Source organism: Somniosus microcephalus, chromosome 5 (genome assembly GCF_052327205.1).
Source record: "Somniosus microcephalus isolate GS21.2 chromosome 5, FLI_Smic_1.0, whole genome shotgun sequence".
NCBI classification, from domain to species: Eukaryota; Metazoa; Chordata; class Chondrichthyes; order Squaliformes; family Somniosidae; genus Somniosus; species Somniosus microcephalus.
Window position 1 is genome coordinate 298,305,920 of NC_140991.1, and position 21,572 is coordinate 298,327,491.

The following is a 21,572-nucleotide window of genomic DNA, read 5'->3' on the forward strand; positions in this document are numbered from 1 at the left end:
GGGCTTTTCCCTCCTCTGATTGGCTGCCCATGGCTCACGTGATCCCAGGGGACGCATCGCACTAACTACGCCCCTGGGACACGCAACCACAGCGCGCCGGGAGTTGGAGCAGGCCCCGGAGCGGAATTCCACGGGAGCCCAGAGCTCAACTGCCGGCGCGCAAGGTAAGTGCAGGTCGGGGGCTTGCACCCGCGGGAAGCCCCCGACCCGAATTTCTGGGCCAATAAAACCAGTTACTTTCTAACTCAGTCTTTCAAAGAACCTTTAAACCGTGGAACTCCTTACCTCCCTCAATATTTCCACCTTCCTACAATTTTCAGGTTTTTGAAAACCAAGGTTGGCACCACTGCCATCCGATTTATTTTGTCTACTCCCTTACTCTTTGAGTCTTGGTCCTGCCCTGCACTTATGGGGCTTGGCTCTACACCTAGGCCTTGTCAATAATAAAGCTTAGGCCTTTCCCCTACCCCAAACTGGTAGGAAATCATACACCACAAAATAAACCCTTCCCCAAATCACCATGATATTGGACGCAGACCTGTCACATGACCACCATACATGCGCAGGGATTATCGGTAAATAAAGTAGATGCATTCGATTATATTCTTCAACTTGAAACCTAGCTGTACCAACACCCAATTGTATTTACACACACATTATACTTTATATTTAACATTCTATAAATCAGTAACCTTATTTCTGACCAAATCAGTGTGCCTTTTTAGAGCAGATAATTAGCACCATTAACAACAACGACGATAGATTTAGGTTTAGGTTTTCTACCACCGCAGTTAAAAAGACACAGGGTGCATATTCCGTACATTAAAAGAACTTGCATTTATTCAGCAAATTATCACATCTCTCATTACATCCCAAGGCACTTCACAATCAAAGAATGACTTTTTGAAGTGCAAGGCAGTCAATTTGCACAGATCAAGGTCCCACAAACAGACACGAGATGAAAGACAAGTATTTCTGGTTATGTTGTTTTGAAAGAGTGGATTGTTGGCTGGGACACCAGCACACAGTACCTGGCTCTTCATTAAATAGTGTCAATGTGATCTTTCATATCCAAGTCAACCATTTGAGAGATTAACACTAAACTGAAACTTAAAAGGAACGTACATAATAAACTTTGTGCTAACAATACTAAAGATAATCATGGGGAATATAGAAAGTGTAGGAGGAGGTGAAAAGGGAGAGTAGAAGAGGTTTTGAAAACAGTGGTTCAAGAAGGCGGTTCACTACCACCTTCTCAAGGGCAATTAGGGATGGGCAATAAATGCTGGCCTTGCCAGCAACGCCCACATCCCGTGAACGAATAAAAAACAAAGCTGATAGAATTGTTGGGCCAATCCTGCTGAGGAACCACAGGGAAAGAAAAAAAACAGTACTTCTGTCAAATTATCAGTACAGAAAGCTATTCATTTTACTGTTACTTAATTATAGCCTACTAACTATAACAATTATAACCTATTCTTTCTAACAGCTATCTTAACAGGTTAACCTCCAATAGGCATCTCATCAATCCTATCAAACCACATTTTGGTACATTAGATTAATGATGTGGACAAGATGTATTTGGATATCTGTAATTGCCTGTTTCACTTCAATAATTAATGTTTACCAGCACTGAACTAAGAGGTATATAAAAGACAACTGATTTAGGAGATCCCCATTTAGAACATTATAAAGACATATTTATATTAAAGGCTTCTGGATTAAGAGGCTACCAAGAATTTTACCCACCTAACGTAGCTGCTTTATCAAAAGTGTTACTCACGTGTTACGTAGAGAGTGAGAAATATTCCTGCCAGGCAAAATCCCTCAAAGAACCTTAGTGTGCTGAACATAGTGACATTCACAGAAAGAGCTACTGTCAGTCCAAAGACCAACATGAACATGACCGAGAACATCAGCACCAACTGTCGGCCAATCCTAAGAATTAAATTGGAATTAAATAATTAGAAGACAGGCTCACAACAGCAATATTAAGATGCTCTTACATTAAAAAAAAATCAAGTAAAACCCTCATTTTAAGACAGATTCACCAAAACACAGCTACTGGATCAAGCTATAGTTGGTCTTCCCCCAGCTATTTGGGCCTTTGTTCTCCTCAATGTACGAGACTCAGATTTTTCACCTATCAAAGTGAATAGAACCATTTACACGAGAGAGAGAACATAATGTTACTCAGGTACAAGACGACCCCATTTACCTGAGGAATGAACTCTATAATCCTACTCTTAAATGTGGAATTGCCCAAATATAATTCACATCCAACTATTTGCAAAACAGAAAATGTTGAACTTACCAATCTGCCAAGCATCCCGTTACCAAGTAACCAACAATCAATCCAACCAGCAATGAAAACTTGGCAATATGGACTTTCCACGAAGAACTGCAAACCAGGTTCCACTGGAGAGGATGAAGAAACAGTAACACACTTAGAACATTATTAGTAGTAAGCACAGTTCCAGTGTCAAAATAATCATGCTGATTGATTTTTCCTGAGGTTTGTTTGTGCTAATTCAGTCCTTTCGGTGTACACTTTTGAAAGTGCAGTTTCCCCTCCAAAAACCTGCATTTGTCTAGTATGACGTGCCATCTAACAAGGCTAATATTGTACTTCCTTACTGACTCTACCTTTCCCTCCCCCACCGTCCCCCCCAAAAAATCACCCTTATTGGTCCGGATGTTGCGCTCATCGGCGAAGTGGCAACACTCGCTGCTGACCTTGAAGAAAGCTGCCCACGAAGATCTAGCGATCTCTGTGGCATCGATTTTATCTTCCCCAGTTTCGTCACCGCAAAATCCGGGCCAATATCTCGATGATGTAAAAAGGCTCGTCCCATCCCTATTGATGTGGCCTCAGTTCTAATAATGCAAAATTCATCTCCCCTCCTATTCCTGTAATAGTAGTAATTTAGTCAGTTTTACTCCGTATTACTAACATACGCAACATCTACCCAAAATACTTTTTGAATAGCACTGATAACAATCAGCATGGAGAGGGGGAAAAAAACCATTCAGAGTAATGTCAGCAGAACCAGCAACACAGCACATCTTTAAAAAAAGAGTAGAAATTAGATGCAGGGGTGTTCATTGTTGTGATACGCCCAGAGTACACAATGAACAGCTCGGTGTTTAACACTTGCGCTAAATGCCGCCGACTGCCGACGTGCTCATTCACAACTTATCCACTGATGGGATAACAATCGTATCTCACCGCTACGCGTGGATCTATTTATCTGCTATCAATCACCATCGTGAAGAGAATTTTAAGCGAGGGCAGTAATTTGGAAGAAACAGTCGTCCTCTCCCCCATCTTGTCCCTAGAAAATGAGGGAAACATAGAAACATAGAAGATAGGAGCAGGCCATTCGGCCCTTCGAGCCTGCTCTGCCATTCAATGAGATCATGGCTGATCATCCAAACTCAGTACCCGGTCCCTGCTTTCTCCCCATATCCCTTGATCCCTTTAGCCTTAAGAAATATATCTAACTCCTTCTTGAATATATTTAATGAATTGGCCTCAACTGCCTTCTGTGGTAGAGAATTCCACAGGTTCACCACTCTCTGGGTGAAGAAATTCCTCCTCATCTCTGTCCTAAATGGCTTACCCCTTATCTTTAGACTGTGACCCCTGGTTCTGGACTCCCCCGCCATCGGGAACATCCTTCTTGCATCTAGTCTGTCTAGCCCTGTTAGAATTTTATAAGTTTCAATGAAATTCCCTCTCATTCTTCTAAACTCTAGCGAATATAAGCCTAATCGACCCAATCTCTCTTCATATGTCATTCCTGCCATCCCAGGTATCAGTCTGGTGAATCTTCACTGCACTCCCTCCATGGCAAGAACATCCTTCCTCAGATAAGGCGACCAAAACTGCACACAATACTCAAGGTGTGGTCTCACCAAGGCCCTGTACAACTGCAGCAAGACATCCTTGCTCCTGTACTCAAAGGAAAAGGAAACATATTTGGTTGGGTTTGGAGAGAAAGCTGTACTTATATTTCCAAAAACGTACAAAAAAAGGACTTCATTAACACCGATACCACAGGTAAAATACGCGATCAATCAGCATAATTATTTAGCCACTGAATATATCTTAAAGTCCAGATCTTCTCAGACAATTATGTCAAAGTGCAACATTTTGTTACACTGCATATTATACCACACTGAATTCGGTATTACAAACCTCACTGATATCTCACAGTGATACTGAACAGTGCAGGTTACACCAGAGGTCCTATTCCCAGCTAAAAGAACAAGATTTTTTTTATTCGCTCCTAGGATGTGGGCGTCACTGGCAAGGCCATCATTTATTGCCCATCCCTAATTGCCCTCGAGAAGGTGGTGGCGAGCCGCCTTCCTAAACCACTGCAGTCCGGGTGGTGAAGGTACTCCCGCAGTGCTTTAAGGGAGGGAATTCCAGGATTTTGACCCAGCGACGATGAAGGATCAGCGATATACTTCCAAGTCAGGATGGTGTGTGGCTTGGAGGGGAACTTGCAGGCGATGGTGTCCCCATGTGCCTGCTGCCCTTGTCCTTGTAGGTGGTAGAGGTCGTGGGTTTGGGAAGTGCTGCCGAAGAAGCCTTGGCGAATTGCTGCAGGGCATCTTGTAGATGGTACACACTGCAGCCACGGTTAGCCACAAGATTATTAACGGTGTTTTCAGGCAGGAAGAACTTGGATCAACCTACTTCAAAACTCCTGCCGCAACGACCCCAAGTTCACAAGTCACTTTTATCCTGCAGTCCGGGTCTTGGGAGATGACGGAAAGAACAAACCACACCGATCTCCCACATTTACTCAAACGCTGTCAGCCTTCTGAAAACCGACTGAGCTATGGTGCCTGCCGTTCTACGCGGACATAGATTGGCAGTGGCATTTTAGAAAGTGCGCGCAGAGACTAATGTCGTGACATCATATCACTGCGTCATTACAGAAAATGAATGGCTCGAATGAGGCCATGATCTTGCGTCAGCTTGTTTGCACCAAAATGCACTGCTGCTGCTGGAGCAGAACATAGGAAATAGGAGCAGGAGTCGGCCATTCGGTCCCTCGAGTCTACTCCGCCATTCAATAAGATCAAGGCTGATCTTCTACCTCATCTCCACTTTCCTGCACTCTCCCCATATCCCTTGATTCCCTTAATATCCAAAAATCTAATCGCTCTCCGTCTTGAATATACTCAACGACTGAGACTCCGCAGTCCTCTGGGGGAGAGAATTCCAAAGATTCACCACCCTCTGAGTGAAGAAATTTCTCCTCATCTCAGTCCTAAATGGCTGACCCCTTATCCTGAGTATATGCCCCCTAGTTCTAGACTCCCCAGCCAGGGGAAACAGCCTCTCTGCATCTACCCTGTCAAGTCCTGTAAGAATTTTGTATGTTTCAATGAGATCACCTCTCATTCTTCTAAACTCTAGAGAATATAGGCCTAGTCTAATCAATCTCTCCTCATAGAACAATCCCCCCATCCCAGGAACCAGTCTGGTGAACCTTTGTTGCACTCCCTCTATGGCAAATATATCCTTCCTTAGATAAGGAGACCAAAACTTATGCAATATTCCAGGTGTGGTCTCACCAGGGTCTATATAATTGCAGTAAGACGTCTTTACTCTTATATTCAAATCCTCTTGTAATAAAGGCCAACATACCATTTGCTTTCCTAATTGCTTGCTGTAGCTGCATGTTAACTTTCAGTGATTCGTGTACAAGGACACCCAGGTCCCTCTGAACACCAACATTTCCCAATCTCTCACCATTTAAAAAATACTCTGCTTTTCTATTTTTCCTACCAAAGTGGATAACTTCACATTTCTCCACATTATATTCCATTTGCCATGTTCTTGCCCACTCACTTAGCCTGTCTATATCCCCTTGAAGCCCCCTTGCATCCTCCTCACAACTTACATTCCCACCCAGCTTTGTATCATCAGCAAACTTGGATATATTACATTTGGTCCCCGCATCCAAATCATTGATGTAGATTGTGAATAGCTGAGGCCCAAGCACTGATCCTTGCGGTACCCCACTAGTTACAGCCTGCCAACCCGAAAATGACCCGTTTATTCCTACTCTCTGTTTTCTGTCCATTAACCAATCCTCAATCCATGCTAGTATATTACCCCCAATCCCATGAGCCCTAATTTTGTTTAATAACCTCTTGTGTGGCACCTTATCGAATGCCTTCTGAAAATCCAAATACACCACATCCACTGGTTCCCCCTTATCTATTCTGCTAGTTACAACCTCAAAAAACTCAAGAGATTTGTCAAACACGATTTCCCTTTCATAAATCCGTGTTGACTCTGCCCAATCCTATTATTATTTTCTAAGTGCCCTGTTACCACATCCTTAATAGATTCTAGCATTTTCCCTACTACTAATGTCAGGCTAACTATGGTCTGTAGTTCCCCGCTTTCTCTCTCCCTCCTTTCTTAAATAGCGGCGTTATATTTGCTACCTTCCAATCGCAAGAACTGTTCTGGAATCTATGGAATTTTGGAAAATGTCAACCAATGCATCCACTATCTCTATAGTCACCTCTTTCAAAACCCTAGGATGTAGGCCATCAGGTCCTGGGGATTTATCGGCTTTCCACTGCTCCCAGACAGACCAACGGCAGGTAAAAAGACAACAGAAAAAAAATATTGGGTCGTCCTGACCACTGATTGAAAAAAAAAACCCTGCATGTTTATTTCAATGTAGCCGTCAGCTGTGTGGAGATCTGCTCTTACGGGATTCAGCGGTTGAAGACAGACATAAAACACGTATTATTCTACAACACAAAAAAAATCTCTTACTTTTAGCTGAAACTGAAACTTAAAGTAGTTGCAGGTGTTTTCAGTAGCTGGGTGGCATTTACGATCATCCCACCCAAGATACAAAGGGAAAGGTGCCGTAGAAAACAATCCACATTCATGGTCCTATCCTCTTAAGCTTTATAAAGTGGCGGTGGGCCCAGTTTATACAGTGATATCATGTTGGCACAATCTCTCACAGTATCAGGGCCATCTCAAACTGATTAAATGGATAAATGCAAGTTCACTTACAGCAAAACAATGAGCTCAAAGTAAAATTGTTATGTACTCAGGAAGGGATACAAAGACATTAATGCAAATCACTAAAAAAAATATTCTATCTATACCAAATGGACAATCAGCCTGTGGCCAGAGAGAGCTGGAACAAGCACAGAGGTCTGCCAAAATTCACTGATGTTTGTTGGAAGCTTTATACTTTAGGTCCCAACAGGTGACGGATTTTCCCCACAGGGTAAATGCTGCTGAAGCCGCCTTGATGGAATTCCATGGCATGTTACAGAACGCTGAGATACAACTGCAGCAGCTCCTGCATTTCTGCTACAGACACGGTGGTCTGGTCAGGCTGAGCTCCAGCAACTCCGGTGTTGCTGCAGTTGTAAAGTGCGTTACAATTTACTGGCAGTCCTGGAGTTTTGGGACCTCTCTCGCACACAGATACACACACTTTAAAGCCTGACGTGTAACCTGGCTCCCCAGATGGGCTCCATTTCTGTTAGAATGTGCATGAGCGCCGTTTTGGACAACACCAATTTTCTGTCAGTCTCCACGCTAGAAACAGCAGAGAGGATCTCCTCTCAGATCCTCATGATGATAGAGCCTTTATCAGAATTGGTTGTTCAGGGATCATAAGTAAGAACATAGCTATGGTGAAGTACCAACATGCTCGACCATGATGCTGCGCTTTAGTGAAACGTAATGCAACACCAAACTAGCTCAGAGATGGTGAGAAATCAACTATTTTTTCAGTGCCATTTTGGGATGGGTTAGTTTCTCAAGACATACCGTGGCGTTTAGTTTTGCACGCCCCAATTTTTTAAGTCCATCATATTTTAAAAGTCAATTGTAAAAGTGTTTTCCAACTGTAATGTGATCAGTGCATGTAAAAGTAACCATCTGAATAAGAATTTTAAAAAGCAGGTTGACGTAAGAAAACTACTAGGCACTTGGTCTAAGCGTTAGACAAAGCTTCAATCAACTGTTTTACAACATGGAGGTCTAGTTGTGTCCTTCACTAGTTCCTGTTAAGAATGTCCTGCGCAAGCTGGGCCCGTGCCCGAGTATTTATACTCTCCCTGGACAGCGCCACCCGCAGGCCGCTCAGTATTATTTCATAAGTCTTTCTTTCATGAATGACTGACTCATGTCACAGGTTACTTGCAACTCATTCCCTCATTTACCAGGCATTTGCTTGAATTGCAGTTTATTTAGTGTTCTCTGGCCCACGCTTGAAGACTCAGGCGGTGAAATAACTCCTCCACTAATACCATCCAGAGAGTCAGCACAGAATCAAAGATTTAGTCCTTGGCTTCCATTGGATGAGGCTTCCCTGCCTGCACCAAGCACCAGGCAGAATGCCAGAGACAAATTAATGGCTGGTCCACTCAGGACTATCTTCCTTCCGTGACACATTTCAACGTGCCCCTGCTCCCTCCTTTTCAAGACGTGAACTCCCAAGAAGCGATTCCGCAACGTGGCATCCGAGAGGGAACCGTGACGGGTCGGGGGTCAGGGGAATCAGGGTGAAGGGTCAGGGGGAAATCGGGCTACAATGTCAGCCCTAGCGCCTCAGCATCAGAAGCTCACCGGTTTGAGCCCCACACCAGGACTTGAGCATATAATCAAGGCCGACATGTCACTGCTGCACTGAGGGAGTACTGCATTGTCTTTCAGCAGGGATGTTAAACTGAGGTCCCCTTTGCCTGCTCAGGTGGACACTAAAAATCCCAAAAGGCTCAAAGAGCAAGGATTTCTCTTGGTGTCTTGCTCAACATTGGCTCCCTCTAGCAATGCTATTAAAAACAGATTATCCAGTCAGTCTTTCGTTTACTGTCCGTGGGACTTCACTGCACACAAATTAGTTGCCACGTTTGCCTGTATAACAGCAGTGACTGCACTTCAAAAGTGATCCATTGATCATAAAGTGCTTTGGGATGTTAAAAGTATTCTTTAAATAGAAGCTCTTTCATTCTTCATTGCAATGTTGTAACCCCATCTCCAACCCACATGCCCCGCAACTGCAGGCTGCAAGTTGGGAACAAGGGCTCTCAATCACCCGTCGAGCTTGGGTATGGTTCCATGGGTGCAGGTACCCATCTGGTGTCTCACCCAAGTGTCCATTCTTCATAGAACTGACTCTGCAGTCAGACACTCCCGGTGCAGAATAGCGCTCGTGCGGAGAGCTGGCCAGCAAATTGCAGGCACTCTTTCCACTTAAACTAGAAGGACAGGCAATCAGGAAATGCATGCCTATGATTTCCTGGCCAGTAATCCCTGTGAGCACCATTCAACTTCGTGAGAGTCAGCCATAGAATCAATCTTTGTGCCTTTATCACCTCTAGACTTGACTATTGCAGTGCACTCCTGGCCGGCCTCCCTAGTTCTACCCTCCATAAACTTGAGCTCATCCACGGTCAGATCTCATTTATCATCAAGACATTCAGGAATATTGTAAATAAATTGTATTAAATATTTTATTTTCTCATTCCTACAAAACAAGGATTTAATTCAAGGAATATCTCAGGATAAGGGCTTACATCCTGATTTTCAATAATCTGAAAAATAAAATTCTATTTTTAAAAAAATGACAAGCTAACTGGCCTCCTGAGCAAAGCTGCCATCTTCGCTATGCTTCAAAAGGCAAGAACTGGAAACAAGGATCTCCTGTTGCCTGGCCTTCAGCTCTCAGCAACTACTCCTTTGCAGTAAAAGGGGAGTGTACCGTTGGGAGCTAGATAATGGTCATGTTGCAGCCAATGTGCCCTTTAATTTTTGGGGGGGTACATGGCCCCTTTAAGGGGCCGCGTGGCCCATTCAAAATACCGTGCATGCGCGGTTTTTCCCACTGAAAAAACGGTGAGCCAGCTGCGCAGGAGGTCCAGAGCGCTGCACGGACAATACACCTACCGGGTTCCTCACGATGCCAGCTACCCCTCGATGAGCTAAAAAAGTTAAAGCTTGGGTGCTGTGGGGGCATGGTATTGGACCATCAACTCACCATTGGGTGATGCAACACAACCGCCATACCCCCACCTCTGCCACTCCTAATCTCAGTCACATCACAGTGGAGAGAGTGGGAGAGAAGCAAGCAGGAGAAAGAGAGCGAGCGCAAGAGCGAGAGAAAAAGAGAGCGAGCACGAGAGCACGAGCGAAAGAGAGCGAGTAAGAGAGAAAGAAATAGAACGAACGAGAAAGAACTTGTATTTACATAGCGCCTTTCATGACCTCAGTACATGCCAAAGCGCTTTACAGCCAATGAAGTACTTTTTTTTTTATAAAGTGTATTCACTGTTCTAATATAGGAAAACTAGCTGGGGGGGCCCGGCGTTGCCAAGGCTTTTTTGTAATACGGCAGTTTACAGGCCGCGTGGTTGACGGCCGGCTGCTGCTGCTCCCCCACTCTGTGTCTCGGGCCGAGCGGTTGTGAGGCCCAGCCCGAGTGACCCCAACTCACCTCCCGCTCCGGCGGGCCGCCACAGCTGCCCCGCTCGCTGTTGAGTAAAAGAAGTGAAAAAAATGGCGGCTATGTTTCGGGAGGCTGCAGGATTAGGTCCCGCCCACACACGAAATGAAACGCCCCCCGTGATGCACCGATTGGTCAACCATCAGGTCACTGAACTGTAGGATTGGTCAACCATCACGTCACTCAACGCTAATGAGCGGTAGGATTGGTCAACCGCTAATGAGCGGATTTTTGAACTTTTTCGTATACTGTCCGAACAATTTTTGTCTGACCAAAAAGTAAATATGCCTATGAGACTCCCCTAATCATAAGCTTTCTTTTGATATAACATATGTGTAGGTACGCTCTATAACTTTTGAGTGTATAGCGGACAGACAGAGAGACATACAGACAGACAGACGGATGGATCCTTATATGCAGAAGCCAATTTGCACACAGCAAGGTCTCACAAACACTAATGAGATCATGACCAATTCATCTGATTTTTTTTTACTGATGTTGGTTGAGGGATAAATATTGGCCCCTCTCACTATGGAGAACTTGCCTTCAAATAATGCCATGGGATCTTTTACGTCCACCCGTGAGGGCAGATAGGGTCTTGGTTTAATGTCTCATCTGAAAGACACTCCCTCAGGGCTGCACTGAAGTGTCAGCTTAGACAGAAAATAAATAAACTCAAAAGGAAAAATTATCACTGGGGTCATTCGTGCACACCTCCTACAATTGGTTCAAGAAACGTTAGCAGAAACATGGTAGCTGGCTCCATCCCTGCAGGTGGTGTGTGATCTGGGGGAAACTTTGCAGGCAAATACACTCAAATTAAAAGAAAACGCTAACTCAATTTAAAAAAAAAAGTGATCAAATGGTCAATGATAAAAGTGCTTTACAGGGAACTAGACATTTAATATTAACTCTGTACAATTTATTTTTGGGTGTGAAATTTATTGGCTTACTTGAGACAAATAAGAACATTTCTGTCTTGATTTCATACAGTTTTTATAACAGCTGCAGTTAAAATGAAACTGGCCTCCGACCCCAGGAATCAAATGAGAAGATTAAAGGCATCAATCTACAGGAGAGTCTTTGTTCTGAAGCCAATTAAGTCAAAGTTACTTTAGTGACCGGAAAACCTTAATTTAAATGTTAATATATGTGGGTTGAGAAGCGGTATGTAGATTATTCTTTTCTACCTGAATACGGAGCTATAAGGAGAATCCATCACGTGGAGAAAAAACAGACCTTAACACCTCACTCTCAACTTGCTTTACTTCAAAAGAAATACAACATGAAGGACACCCCATGGCATATATCACTGTGGTCCCGGCAAAAGGTTTGTACCTAGAACATTAACTCAGCTTTTTCGCTTTACAGATGCCGACAGACCTGCTTTGTAGTTTCCGCACATTCGGTTTTTATTTCCTATATATGGCAGACCTGGCTGCTAAGCTTTAGCTCCAACAGTAGCATCCGGGCTCTGTGAGTGGACTGCATCTTGTATTGTCATAGGAGTCATATAACCAGAAGGTGGCCATTCGGCCCATTGTGCCTGTATCAGCTCTCGATTTCAAAATTCTCACCCTTGTTTTCAAATCCCTCCATGTCCTCGCCCCTTCCTATCTCTGTAATCTCCTCCAGCCCCACAATCTGGCCTCAGGTGACTGTCTGTGTGGAGTTTGCACATTCTCCCCGTGTTTGCGTGGGTTTTCTCCGGGTGCTCCGGTTTCCTCCCACAGTCCAAAGATGTGCGGGTTAGGTTGATTGGCTATGATAAATTGACCCTTAGTGTTAGGGGGATTAAATACGTGGGGTTACGGGGATAGAGTGGGATGTGTGTTGGTGTAGGGGTTACGGGGATCGGGTGGGATATGTGTCGGTGCAGGCTCGATGGGCCGAATGGCCTCTATCTGCACTGTGGGGTTTCTGTGATCGCGTCCCCCCCCCCTCCCCCAAGATACCTGCACTCCTGAACATCCCCGATTATAAATCGCTCAACCATTGGTGGCCGTGCCTTCTGTTGCCTGGGCCCTAAGCTCTGGAATTCCCTCCCTGAACCTCTCCGCCTTGCTACCTCTCTTTCTTCCTTTAAGACGCTCCTTAAAACCTACCTCTTTGACCAAGCTTTTGGTCACCAGCCTAATTTATCCTTATGTGGATCGGTGTCAAATTTGTTGTCTTAAAATACTCCTGTTCAGCACCTTGGGACGTTTTACTACGTTAAAAGGTGCTATATAAATACAAGTTTTTGTTGTTGTTGTTGAAATAGCTATCAATTAGTCCCACTCCCCTGCTCTTTCCCCGCAGCCCTGCAATTTTTCCGTTTCAACTATCTCTCTATCTAATTCCCTTGTCCATGTGCAACGTCTCACCTTGAAGATCTAGCAAACTCAGTGGAACCCACTGACGTTGACTCTCGAATTACTAATACAGTATACACTCCCTAAGCAAGTGAAGCTCTGTGCTGGAAGCACACATTTGTAAAATGTAGCCTTATACTTTAACACAAATTCCAGATGGAAATGTTAAACAACTTTGCTTTGGGCAATAAGGAAGCTGAACGTTGTTTCAATTATTTTTTGTATAGAAACAATATAAAAAATGATTCCATTCAGTTAACAGAATTGCCGGATTTTTTTTTTTTTTTAAAAAAAGCTTATCTCCACGGTCTGTCATCTTTGATGGAACCCTTGACAAAAATAGGACTTTTCGTCTTAATAGATTTAAACGGCAATGGTAACAACAGGCTAAAATGGCAGCTATTCTTTCTCGAACTTTAAAAGGATATAACAGCGATAATATGTGCATTTGTTTTAAAAATTAGGAATTAGTTAAGATAAAGGCTCACTTCAACTGGGACAGCATGTTTAAATGCAAATGAAAGATTGTAAGGGAGCAGTGACAATTCCACTGTAAATTGTAATATTGTACTTTTAACAGTTCCTTTAATCATCTGCAGCAATTGGTCTCTGTAATGTTGGATTTTATTCTGAAGAAAATATTACGAGTCTGCATTATTGCATCAGGAGAAAAACACTGCTTTGAGCAACCCTACCATCAAAAAGAAACCAGAGGGCCCAGTCTTGCTGCTGTTCTTTCTCATTCTGAACATGTCAGAAGAAAGAAACTCCGTAACAAGAGCTTATGTTACATTATTCTCAGGAAGGGAGGCTTCACCGAACTACAAGGCACCGCGGCTTATTGGACTTTCTACTTTAACTGAAGGAGGTCTAAAATTTGAAACGGGTAAATTAACCGCTCGCAGACACTTCCTACATCTTTCATGAACATGCATTGCGTTGGCTAGTATTTGCCGAGGAGGATTAATAAATGATTTAGTAGCTCAGTAACATTCAGGTCCTGGAAGTGCTACTTTCCATCTTTTGAGAGAAAAAAATGAAAGCCTTGCATTTATATAGCGCCTTTCACGACCACTGGACGTCTCAAAGCGCTTTACAGCCAATGAAGTACTTTTTGAAGTGGAGTCACCGTTGTAATGTGTTGACAGAGACTGTAGGTCCCGCATTGGGCTCATCAGTCACCTGAGAACTAATTTTTAATGTGGAAGCAAGTCATCCTCGGCTCCGAGGGACTGCCTAAGAAGAAGTGGGCAGCAATGTAACAAGAATATTATGTGAATTCCTCTGCATAGGGTTACTGCTCAATAGGGCAACTGGTAGCTCTGGGCTACGCAACCCAAGATGCAGAATGCCAGACCACGAGAAGTGTGGCTCACTTGTAAGTAGTCTTGATACAACCACTGAAAGAGAAGTTGAGTTTTGAAAGTCCCGGCTACAACAGAACCATCCTCCAGTTCTTGTTACCACTCCAGATTATCCTGACGTCACTAACTTAGAGAAAAGATTCATGTGGAAATAGAAAAAAGATTCATGTGGAAAGAAGAGAAAAAAGCCTATTCAAATCAAGAGTCTTGCCCAACATCTTAGTTTTCAGTTGTGGTTACACCAGTTTGTGTGGGGTTTTCGGTGTCCATGTTATGCTGTGTAATGAGGGAAGAGGGTACCTGGACACTATACATTGCTCCCTTCCCTTTTCACTCCATGGCAGAATACCTCAGACATTTTCTTCATGCTTAAAAACGAGACACAAATGATCCGATTTATTATCCCACAGGATTCAAAAACATAGAAACATGGGCTGACTGATCAGAAGGAGGAAAATTTTCTCAGGTGAAAATGTTTGTTTTCCAATAAAATGTCAAATCTAAGTAGGTGGATTAGGAAAAAAAAAATAGGAAATTAAGCAGGAATTGAAAAAAATAGAAAGCAACATTAAAATATGGAATATGGCAAATAAGTTTGAGAATGTTACTGACAGCCATAAACAAAATTGTGATAAAACCCAATTGGTTCACTAATGTCCTTTGGGGAAAAGAACCCATCTCCCCATCTCCGTCTGGCCTACACGTGACTCCCGTCACAGACCTGTGGTTGACTCAATGCGCTCTGGGCAACCGAGGATGGGTACTGAATATTGCCTTTCCAGTGTCGTGCACATCCCAAAGAATATTTTTAAAAACTACCTGGATCAGTGATTGTCAGAGAAGAACAAGTGCTTTGTCTAAACATACTGATTCTAAACCATAGCCACATTTTACCCACCTACTCCCGTACGCCTATACTGTGATCTGGACATTGTATGATTATGTTTGTGTGCGTGTGCTAGGCCCATGTAGCAGAGCCTGGTCTCCAATCGTCTTGGATCCCCTTGACATTGGACCAAGACCTTGCTCTGTCAAGCCCGTGTGGTAGCTGGTGTGCAACGGCCACCCCACGTTAAAAGAATTCACGCACAGGCATCTTCCACCCTTTAAAATGAAGTTCGGGACATGGAACGTCAGGACCCTCATAGACAACACCAACAGTGACAGACCGGAAATCCGTACTCCTCTGCCCCACCTGTGACAGAGACTCTAGGTCCCACATTGGACTCATTAGTCACCTGAGAACTCATTTTTAATGTGGAAGCAAGTCATTCTCGGTTCCGAGGGACTGCCTAAGAAGAAGATTAACAGGATGTGGGAATAACCAAGGTAATAAAGAGACGCTCTCACAAAGTTGCCTTCTCTTTTCTCGTTTCCCCCCCCCACACCCCCACCCCCTCGTAAAATTAGAGGGTCGGGCTTCGTGCAAATACAATAGGGAATTTTGTGCTTATTCGGCAGGGTTGGTATGATATGGATTATTTGCAGTTGGATGTGCCCTTCAAGTTGTTATACTGTAGCTGCCATTTGAGAGCAGCAATGGCTTCTGGAGCAGGATCGAGTTATACTGCCGACCCCGCACTACTCTCAGAATGGAGGGAGAAGGGTGAAGTAGTAGTCCTCCATACTAACGTACTCAGAACTGGTGCAGTTTCCCCAATGACTGAGTTTACCAAGTGAATAGCTGATGCAGACAGGTAAAATTCCAAGTTCAATCTCCAGACTGTGCTGAGTTAGTTGATCTCTGGTAAGGCAGCTTTAAGGATATTATAACTAGCCTCAGTGCCCTGGTTGAGGGGAGGCAAATCAGCCAGCAGTTCTACTCCTGATCGGTATCTGGTAACCCCCTGCTGGAAGTGTGCGTAGGTGGATGTGGATGAGGTCACGATCGGGCGCAGCTGTGATGGCCCCCTCTGACAGAGAGCTTGGCTATAAGCCCCATCAATGTTCATACATGAATCAAATATTGGACGGGGCTGGTACCTGTGGAGATCTATCCCAGTGGAGAGGCAACTCCTTCAGAACGAGTCTATTTTACTGGGACCAATAAGGGTGACCCAGCACCCTCAGTGTAACCAGGACTGAAATCAGCACCACGAGCGCCCCCTTGATCTAACACAAGGACCAACTAAACTAAAAGAAGCTTAGCATAAAGCCCGAATTCAGGATCTTGTTGACGTCAATGATGCAGTTTACATCCTGCAGTGCCCGCTGGTTGCTGAAGTCGGAACAGGTGCCAGGACTAAGTTGGCAGAGGAAAAAATATAGACGTGGAAAGCCCCGCTGATCACCGTCTGAATGATGATGTTCTTAATGTTTAGTCATGAGCTGCTAAAACAGCCAGCTCTTTATCAAAGTTAAAAAGGGTACCAGTGAACTGCCTGGAACTTGTTTTGAAATCTATTTTGCAGCAGTTATAAGCGTACTGCAGAAGTTGTGAAGCCCAAACAGTTGGAGATTACCCCCTCAAGGAGGTTTCATACCCAAAATCTGAACTCACTGGTTTGGTTTCAGTTGTGCTGCACGTTTTTGCAGCAAAACTGGCTTATTATCCTACCTAACCCTCACTGTCCAACCTAACAGACGAGGGTTTGGCTACTTGTTAAAGTCGCATAGATTCTACCACCTGCGGAACTGTATCTCAACATGACTCAGCTCCTGCACCAGCGAATGGCGAGAAACTTTGGGGGGGGGGGGGGGGAACAGAAAATGACAATTATTAAAAAAAATAAGAGATTACTGTAGCACCACCTTAAACTATCCGATGGTGGACCAAAGCAGTTATCACTTTATTAAATTTGTTGATCAGTATGCCGAGTGGTTGTAACAAATGTCACTCTCTGAACTGCCTTAAAATCCAGAGGAAAGTGAAGATCTGTCTGTAATGTTCTATAGTTTGAGAATGTTACCTTTCATCCAGTAAAATGCCACTTTAGAGAAATAGAAACGGTTAGCTAACCACTGTAGATTGTTTCCATAGAGCAAAATTGAGGAATATTTTGATGGATATCTAAATCCATGTGTAAGCGCGTAACAAGACCATGCACATCCCATAAAAAAGACTGGCATTTATATAGCGCCTTTCACGGCCACCGGACGTCCCAAAGCGTTTTACAGCCAATGAAGTACTTTTTGAAGTGCAGTCACTGTTGTAATGTAGGAAACGCGGCAGCCAATTTGCGCACAGCAAGCTCCCACAAACAGCAACGTGATGACGACCGGATAATCGGACGTTGATAGGAGGGGCAAATATTGGCCAGGACTCTTCTTGGAAATAGTGCCGTGGGATCTTTTATGCCCACCCGAGAGCGCGGACAGGGGGACAGAGGGGGGGGGTCTCGGTTTAACGTCTCGTCCGAAAGACGGCACACCTCCGACAGCGCAGCGCTCCGCCAGTGTTAGAATTTTGTGCTCAAGTCTCTGGGAGTGGGGACTGTGAACCCGCAAACTTCTGACTCAAGAAGGCCAGAGAGATAGAGATAGGGAGGGTGCTGCTACCCACTGAGGCACGGCTGACATTCCCCCCTCCCCTCCCCTCCTCCCAAATTACAGGTTATGATGTGGATCCCAAGTGGGTGGAACTTGCAGCCTCCTTACCTTGGTGACTATGTTTTGAGTGAGGGCGGCGTGGATCTTGTAGTCCCACTCCTTGCACTGGCAGTCGCGGCTGGTGTTGGTGGTAATGGTAGTGGTGGTGGCGGCTGCGGCGGCGCGGCCTTTGGCCCTTTGCGGGTTGCTGCTGTCCCACTGACCGCTGCTGTTGTTACTGCCGCTAATGTTGACACCGAGCCTGGCTTGAGCGACGTGGACATCGGCCAGCCGTGTGGCGTTGCTCCGGCAGAAGAGCTGCGGCTCGGCGCTGAAGAAGCAGTCGGAGCTGCGGCTGAGCCCGATCAGGATGGCGGGCAGCCAGGTCAAGAGGATGAGCTTCTTCTGGTAGCTGCCCAATCCCCCCAGGAGAGGCAACACCGTCCCGTCAAAACCCCGGGAGGTTCGCTCCGGAGATCTGCCGGCGGTGGTGGTAGGGGCGGCGGCTTGATGTGAATCGTCCCTTTCCACAGCCATTGATTTAATAACCCTTTTTTTTTTAAATAAATAAATTCCCACCCTCTAATGATCTAAATAAATTAAGTTCCCTCTGGTGCAAGCGGGCTTTCAACCAGCCAATTATTCCAGCACTTGCGAATTATTCCCTTTTTTTTGTTGCTCCAAAGCAGTTTCTTTTTCCCTCCTCTCACACTTCTAGCTGTAAATGTTTCTTAAAAGAGGGGAGAGAGAGAGAGAACCGAGGGATCCAGGCACAGGAAGAGTGAGCTTCAGTCAGCAAAGCCCAGACTGCCCCAGCCACACCATCCTTACAAATGACAGGAGGATCAGACACACAGACAGACAGGGAATGAAAGCGGTCTGTACAGCGTTCCCGGAAGATTCAGCTCCCAGACCTGCCCTCCTCATGACTTCACTACCTGGCTGCAGGTACCACACCTTGTGTGCAACATGTCCCCTTGCAGCCCACTCACTCTCACCCCAGCAGAATCAGAAAGAGCACTTTTTTTTTTCTTTTCCCAAAAATAATATAGTGTTTTTTTTTAAAGAGGTTGAATTCTCTTCCCCCCCTCGCCCACTGCTCTCAATCAGGGCGAGTCAGCTTCCACCAATACCTGGCCGTGAATCACACCGAAACCCTCTTAAAGCTGCACTGTCGCTTTCTCTCCTCGCCACCCCACTTCAACCCCGGTTTTCGGCAACTTTCCTGCACCTTACAAAACGATCATTTCTCCCTCCTTCGTGGCTGCAGTTAAAAGCTTCCTGCAACAACAACAAAAAAATGCTCGTTGGGCAATTTGCGTTGTACAATCGAAAATAAGTCCGATCATTTAGAGTTGCAGCTTTAAGAGCCCCTGCAACCCTGGGAATAGATTCGGCAGTAATTTGACATCACTGAATAATGTTTTTTTTTAAACCCTTAAATATAATAATTATATCTCATTTAGGCATATTTTTAAAACATTGATGACTTGGAGGGGACGGCGTTTGGGACCAAGGGTAAAATAACACAGGTCTGGTGTACTCTTTTAATTAAATACATAAACAAATTTGACTGTAAATTAACAAATTAACAAAACTTTAAATTAAACTTAACAAATCAAATTAAAACTTGGTTGTCCGGGTTGATAACGCACTCCAATCCCCGCAGCGCCCACCGGTCGCGGAAGACAGGTCTGGTGTAAAGTGTGACTGGCAGTAGGTGCCTGGTGTCCAATTTTTGGTTTTCTCTCAGTTTCACCCATTATTGAGAGGCTGCTGCTCCAGACACTGAACACTGGTGGGTTGAGTCCAGATCCCTGGGAATATTGACTTTTTATATACAGTGTTTTATTCGTTCCTAAAGACAAAAGCAAATTACCGAACAGCAATGAGTAATCTAAGGGCTGGCGTTTACTGTTTGCACCTTTCAGAAGGTTGCCAACTCTCCTTGGTCGTATTCCTGGAGACCAATCCTCAATTCCGAGAGAGTCCCACTCAATGCGGGAGGGTTGGTAACCCTATTTAGAAGTTTTGGACTTTTATAGTTTCTGTGATATGCCCTCCCTAAAGGCCGACACATTAGGTTACATGTACACGCTAATCAAATAAACATTTTTTTTTCTGCCCACCAGTAATGGGTCCTACTTTGTTACACATCAGCTCAATATACAGCCTGGGAAACAGAAAAAAACCCAACCTTGAACAGATTCCTTAGATATATAAATAACCTGCTTCTGAACTCGCCAGATAGGAGCAATGCACAACTTTGATTTACAAGTTATAGAAATAGTGATGGGTTGCATAACTATGGATATCTATGTCTATTCTGAATTAGATTCTGTCAACATTGGCTCGGGTTTTACGGCGAGCGAAGGTGAGCGGCGCTTGGCATTCACCTCGCTGACAGCTGCCCACAAAGATTTGACCGGCTTTAGAGCGCGGACTTCCAGTCATCAGGCATCCGTTCCCACACAGCACCCTCTACAGGGGATCTGTGGACAGGGCAAGAAATAGTGAGGCTCTTCAACCAATCAGATTGAAGAATCCTCACTGAGCCACACAGAGTCCAAACCAGGAAGTATAAAGCAGGAAATATAAATTAGATTTAAATCATGTAGAGAAAGCAAAATAAAGATTTGGAAATACAGATGGAATTAAGGGAGAGAGGTAAGAGACAAAGAGAAAAAGTAAAAAAAAAAGTTATTTAAATTTTTTTTAAATTTGCAACATTAATTTTCTTGAGGGAATAAGACTTCACATTTGTAAAATTAATTTTTCAGGGCCAGAGAGGAAGTTCAGCAGTAATTATCACTTATTACGCCATTAAAAACTCACTTACTCCTGAATGCACTAGCCTTAACTTTTTCAACCGTCTTTAGTGCAGAACTAATGGACAAGTACAGCAAGTTCACGCTATTACTGTGATTTCAATGCTGAGTCTATTGGAGAGGACTGCAACAGCGCACCCTGTGGAGGAGCAGGGTATCTCTGACAGCAACTTCCAGATTTCTGTGTTTAACTGTGCATGTGCGAACGGCAGAAGTTGCTGTCAGTTTTACCCTGTAATAATGGCAAGCGCTGATAGCCTCACCGTTATTATTACAGAAAAGTCCGGGCCATTGTCTGCTGGGCATTCAAAGCATAAACTTTCATATCTCGACGAGTATGTGTCCCAGTTTTTTCTTTATATCTGTATGCATCAGATCCTGAAATGTGGCATTAAGTTGCTTCCTGATCCCATTGCTTTAAGGATGGTGTTATGTGAGTTTTATGATTTCCAAAAGTGTCTTTTTTTGAAAGAGTTTAGATTCAGGTTTTCAGCACCAATGTATGTAAAAGTTTTTTCTGGTGTCCTGTAGCATGAGGCAAACCCATCTAGTAATTAAACATTAGCTTGTTGACCCTGGAGAAGACATTGATAGCTGCTTATTTCCAATGCATATCTGTCATTGACTTACAAGTAAATAGTCCCACAATACATGGTGAATAGTACAACATAGTTTTGTGACATCTACTGTATACTTGGCCACTGGAATTTGGTTTGAAAGCAACTTGGATATCGAGCAATCTCTGCATTATCTAAACTGTGTTATGTAGGGGCATGGGAATAGTTGCTGGAGATAAAAAGGGTGATTCCACAATCTGGCTTTTCCAGTGGGTGCTGTGCCCACAGAAAGCACATCTCGGGAAATACTGTAGCAAGCCTGTAATATCCTGTCCATTAATGTTAGTGAATGAAAAATCATGGCTTGTGTATCACTAGTTTCCTAAGATTTCTTTCCTACAGGTGCCGGGCAGAAGCACCATGACAG

At 44.2% G+C, this 21,572-nt stretch overlaps 1 protein-coding gene across 1 annotated transcript in view; it reads right to left on the minus strand.

The window, feature by feature from the left end:
* Positions 1-19,017, minus strand: part of slc22a23b (solute carrier family 22 member 23b) — a 114,271-nt gene extending 95,254 nt beyond the window's left edge. The window contains exons 1-3 of the mRNA XM_085989221.1: positions 17,830-19,017; positions 2,315-2,418; positions 1,784-1,938 (exon numbers count right to left, since the gene is read on the minus strand). Coding sequence (XP_085845347.1) covers positions 1,784-1,938; positions 2,315-2,418; positions 17,830-18,297 — 727 coding nt within the window. The 5' untranslated portion in view covers positions 18,298-19,017. The remainder of the gene's footprint in view (positions 1-1,783; positions 1,939-2,314; positions 2,419-17,829) is intronic.
* Between the last annotated feature and the right edge of the window lie 2,555 nt (positions 19,018-21,572).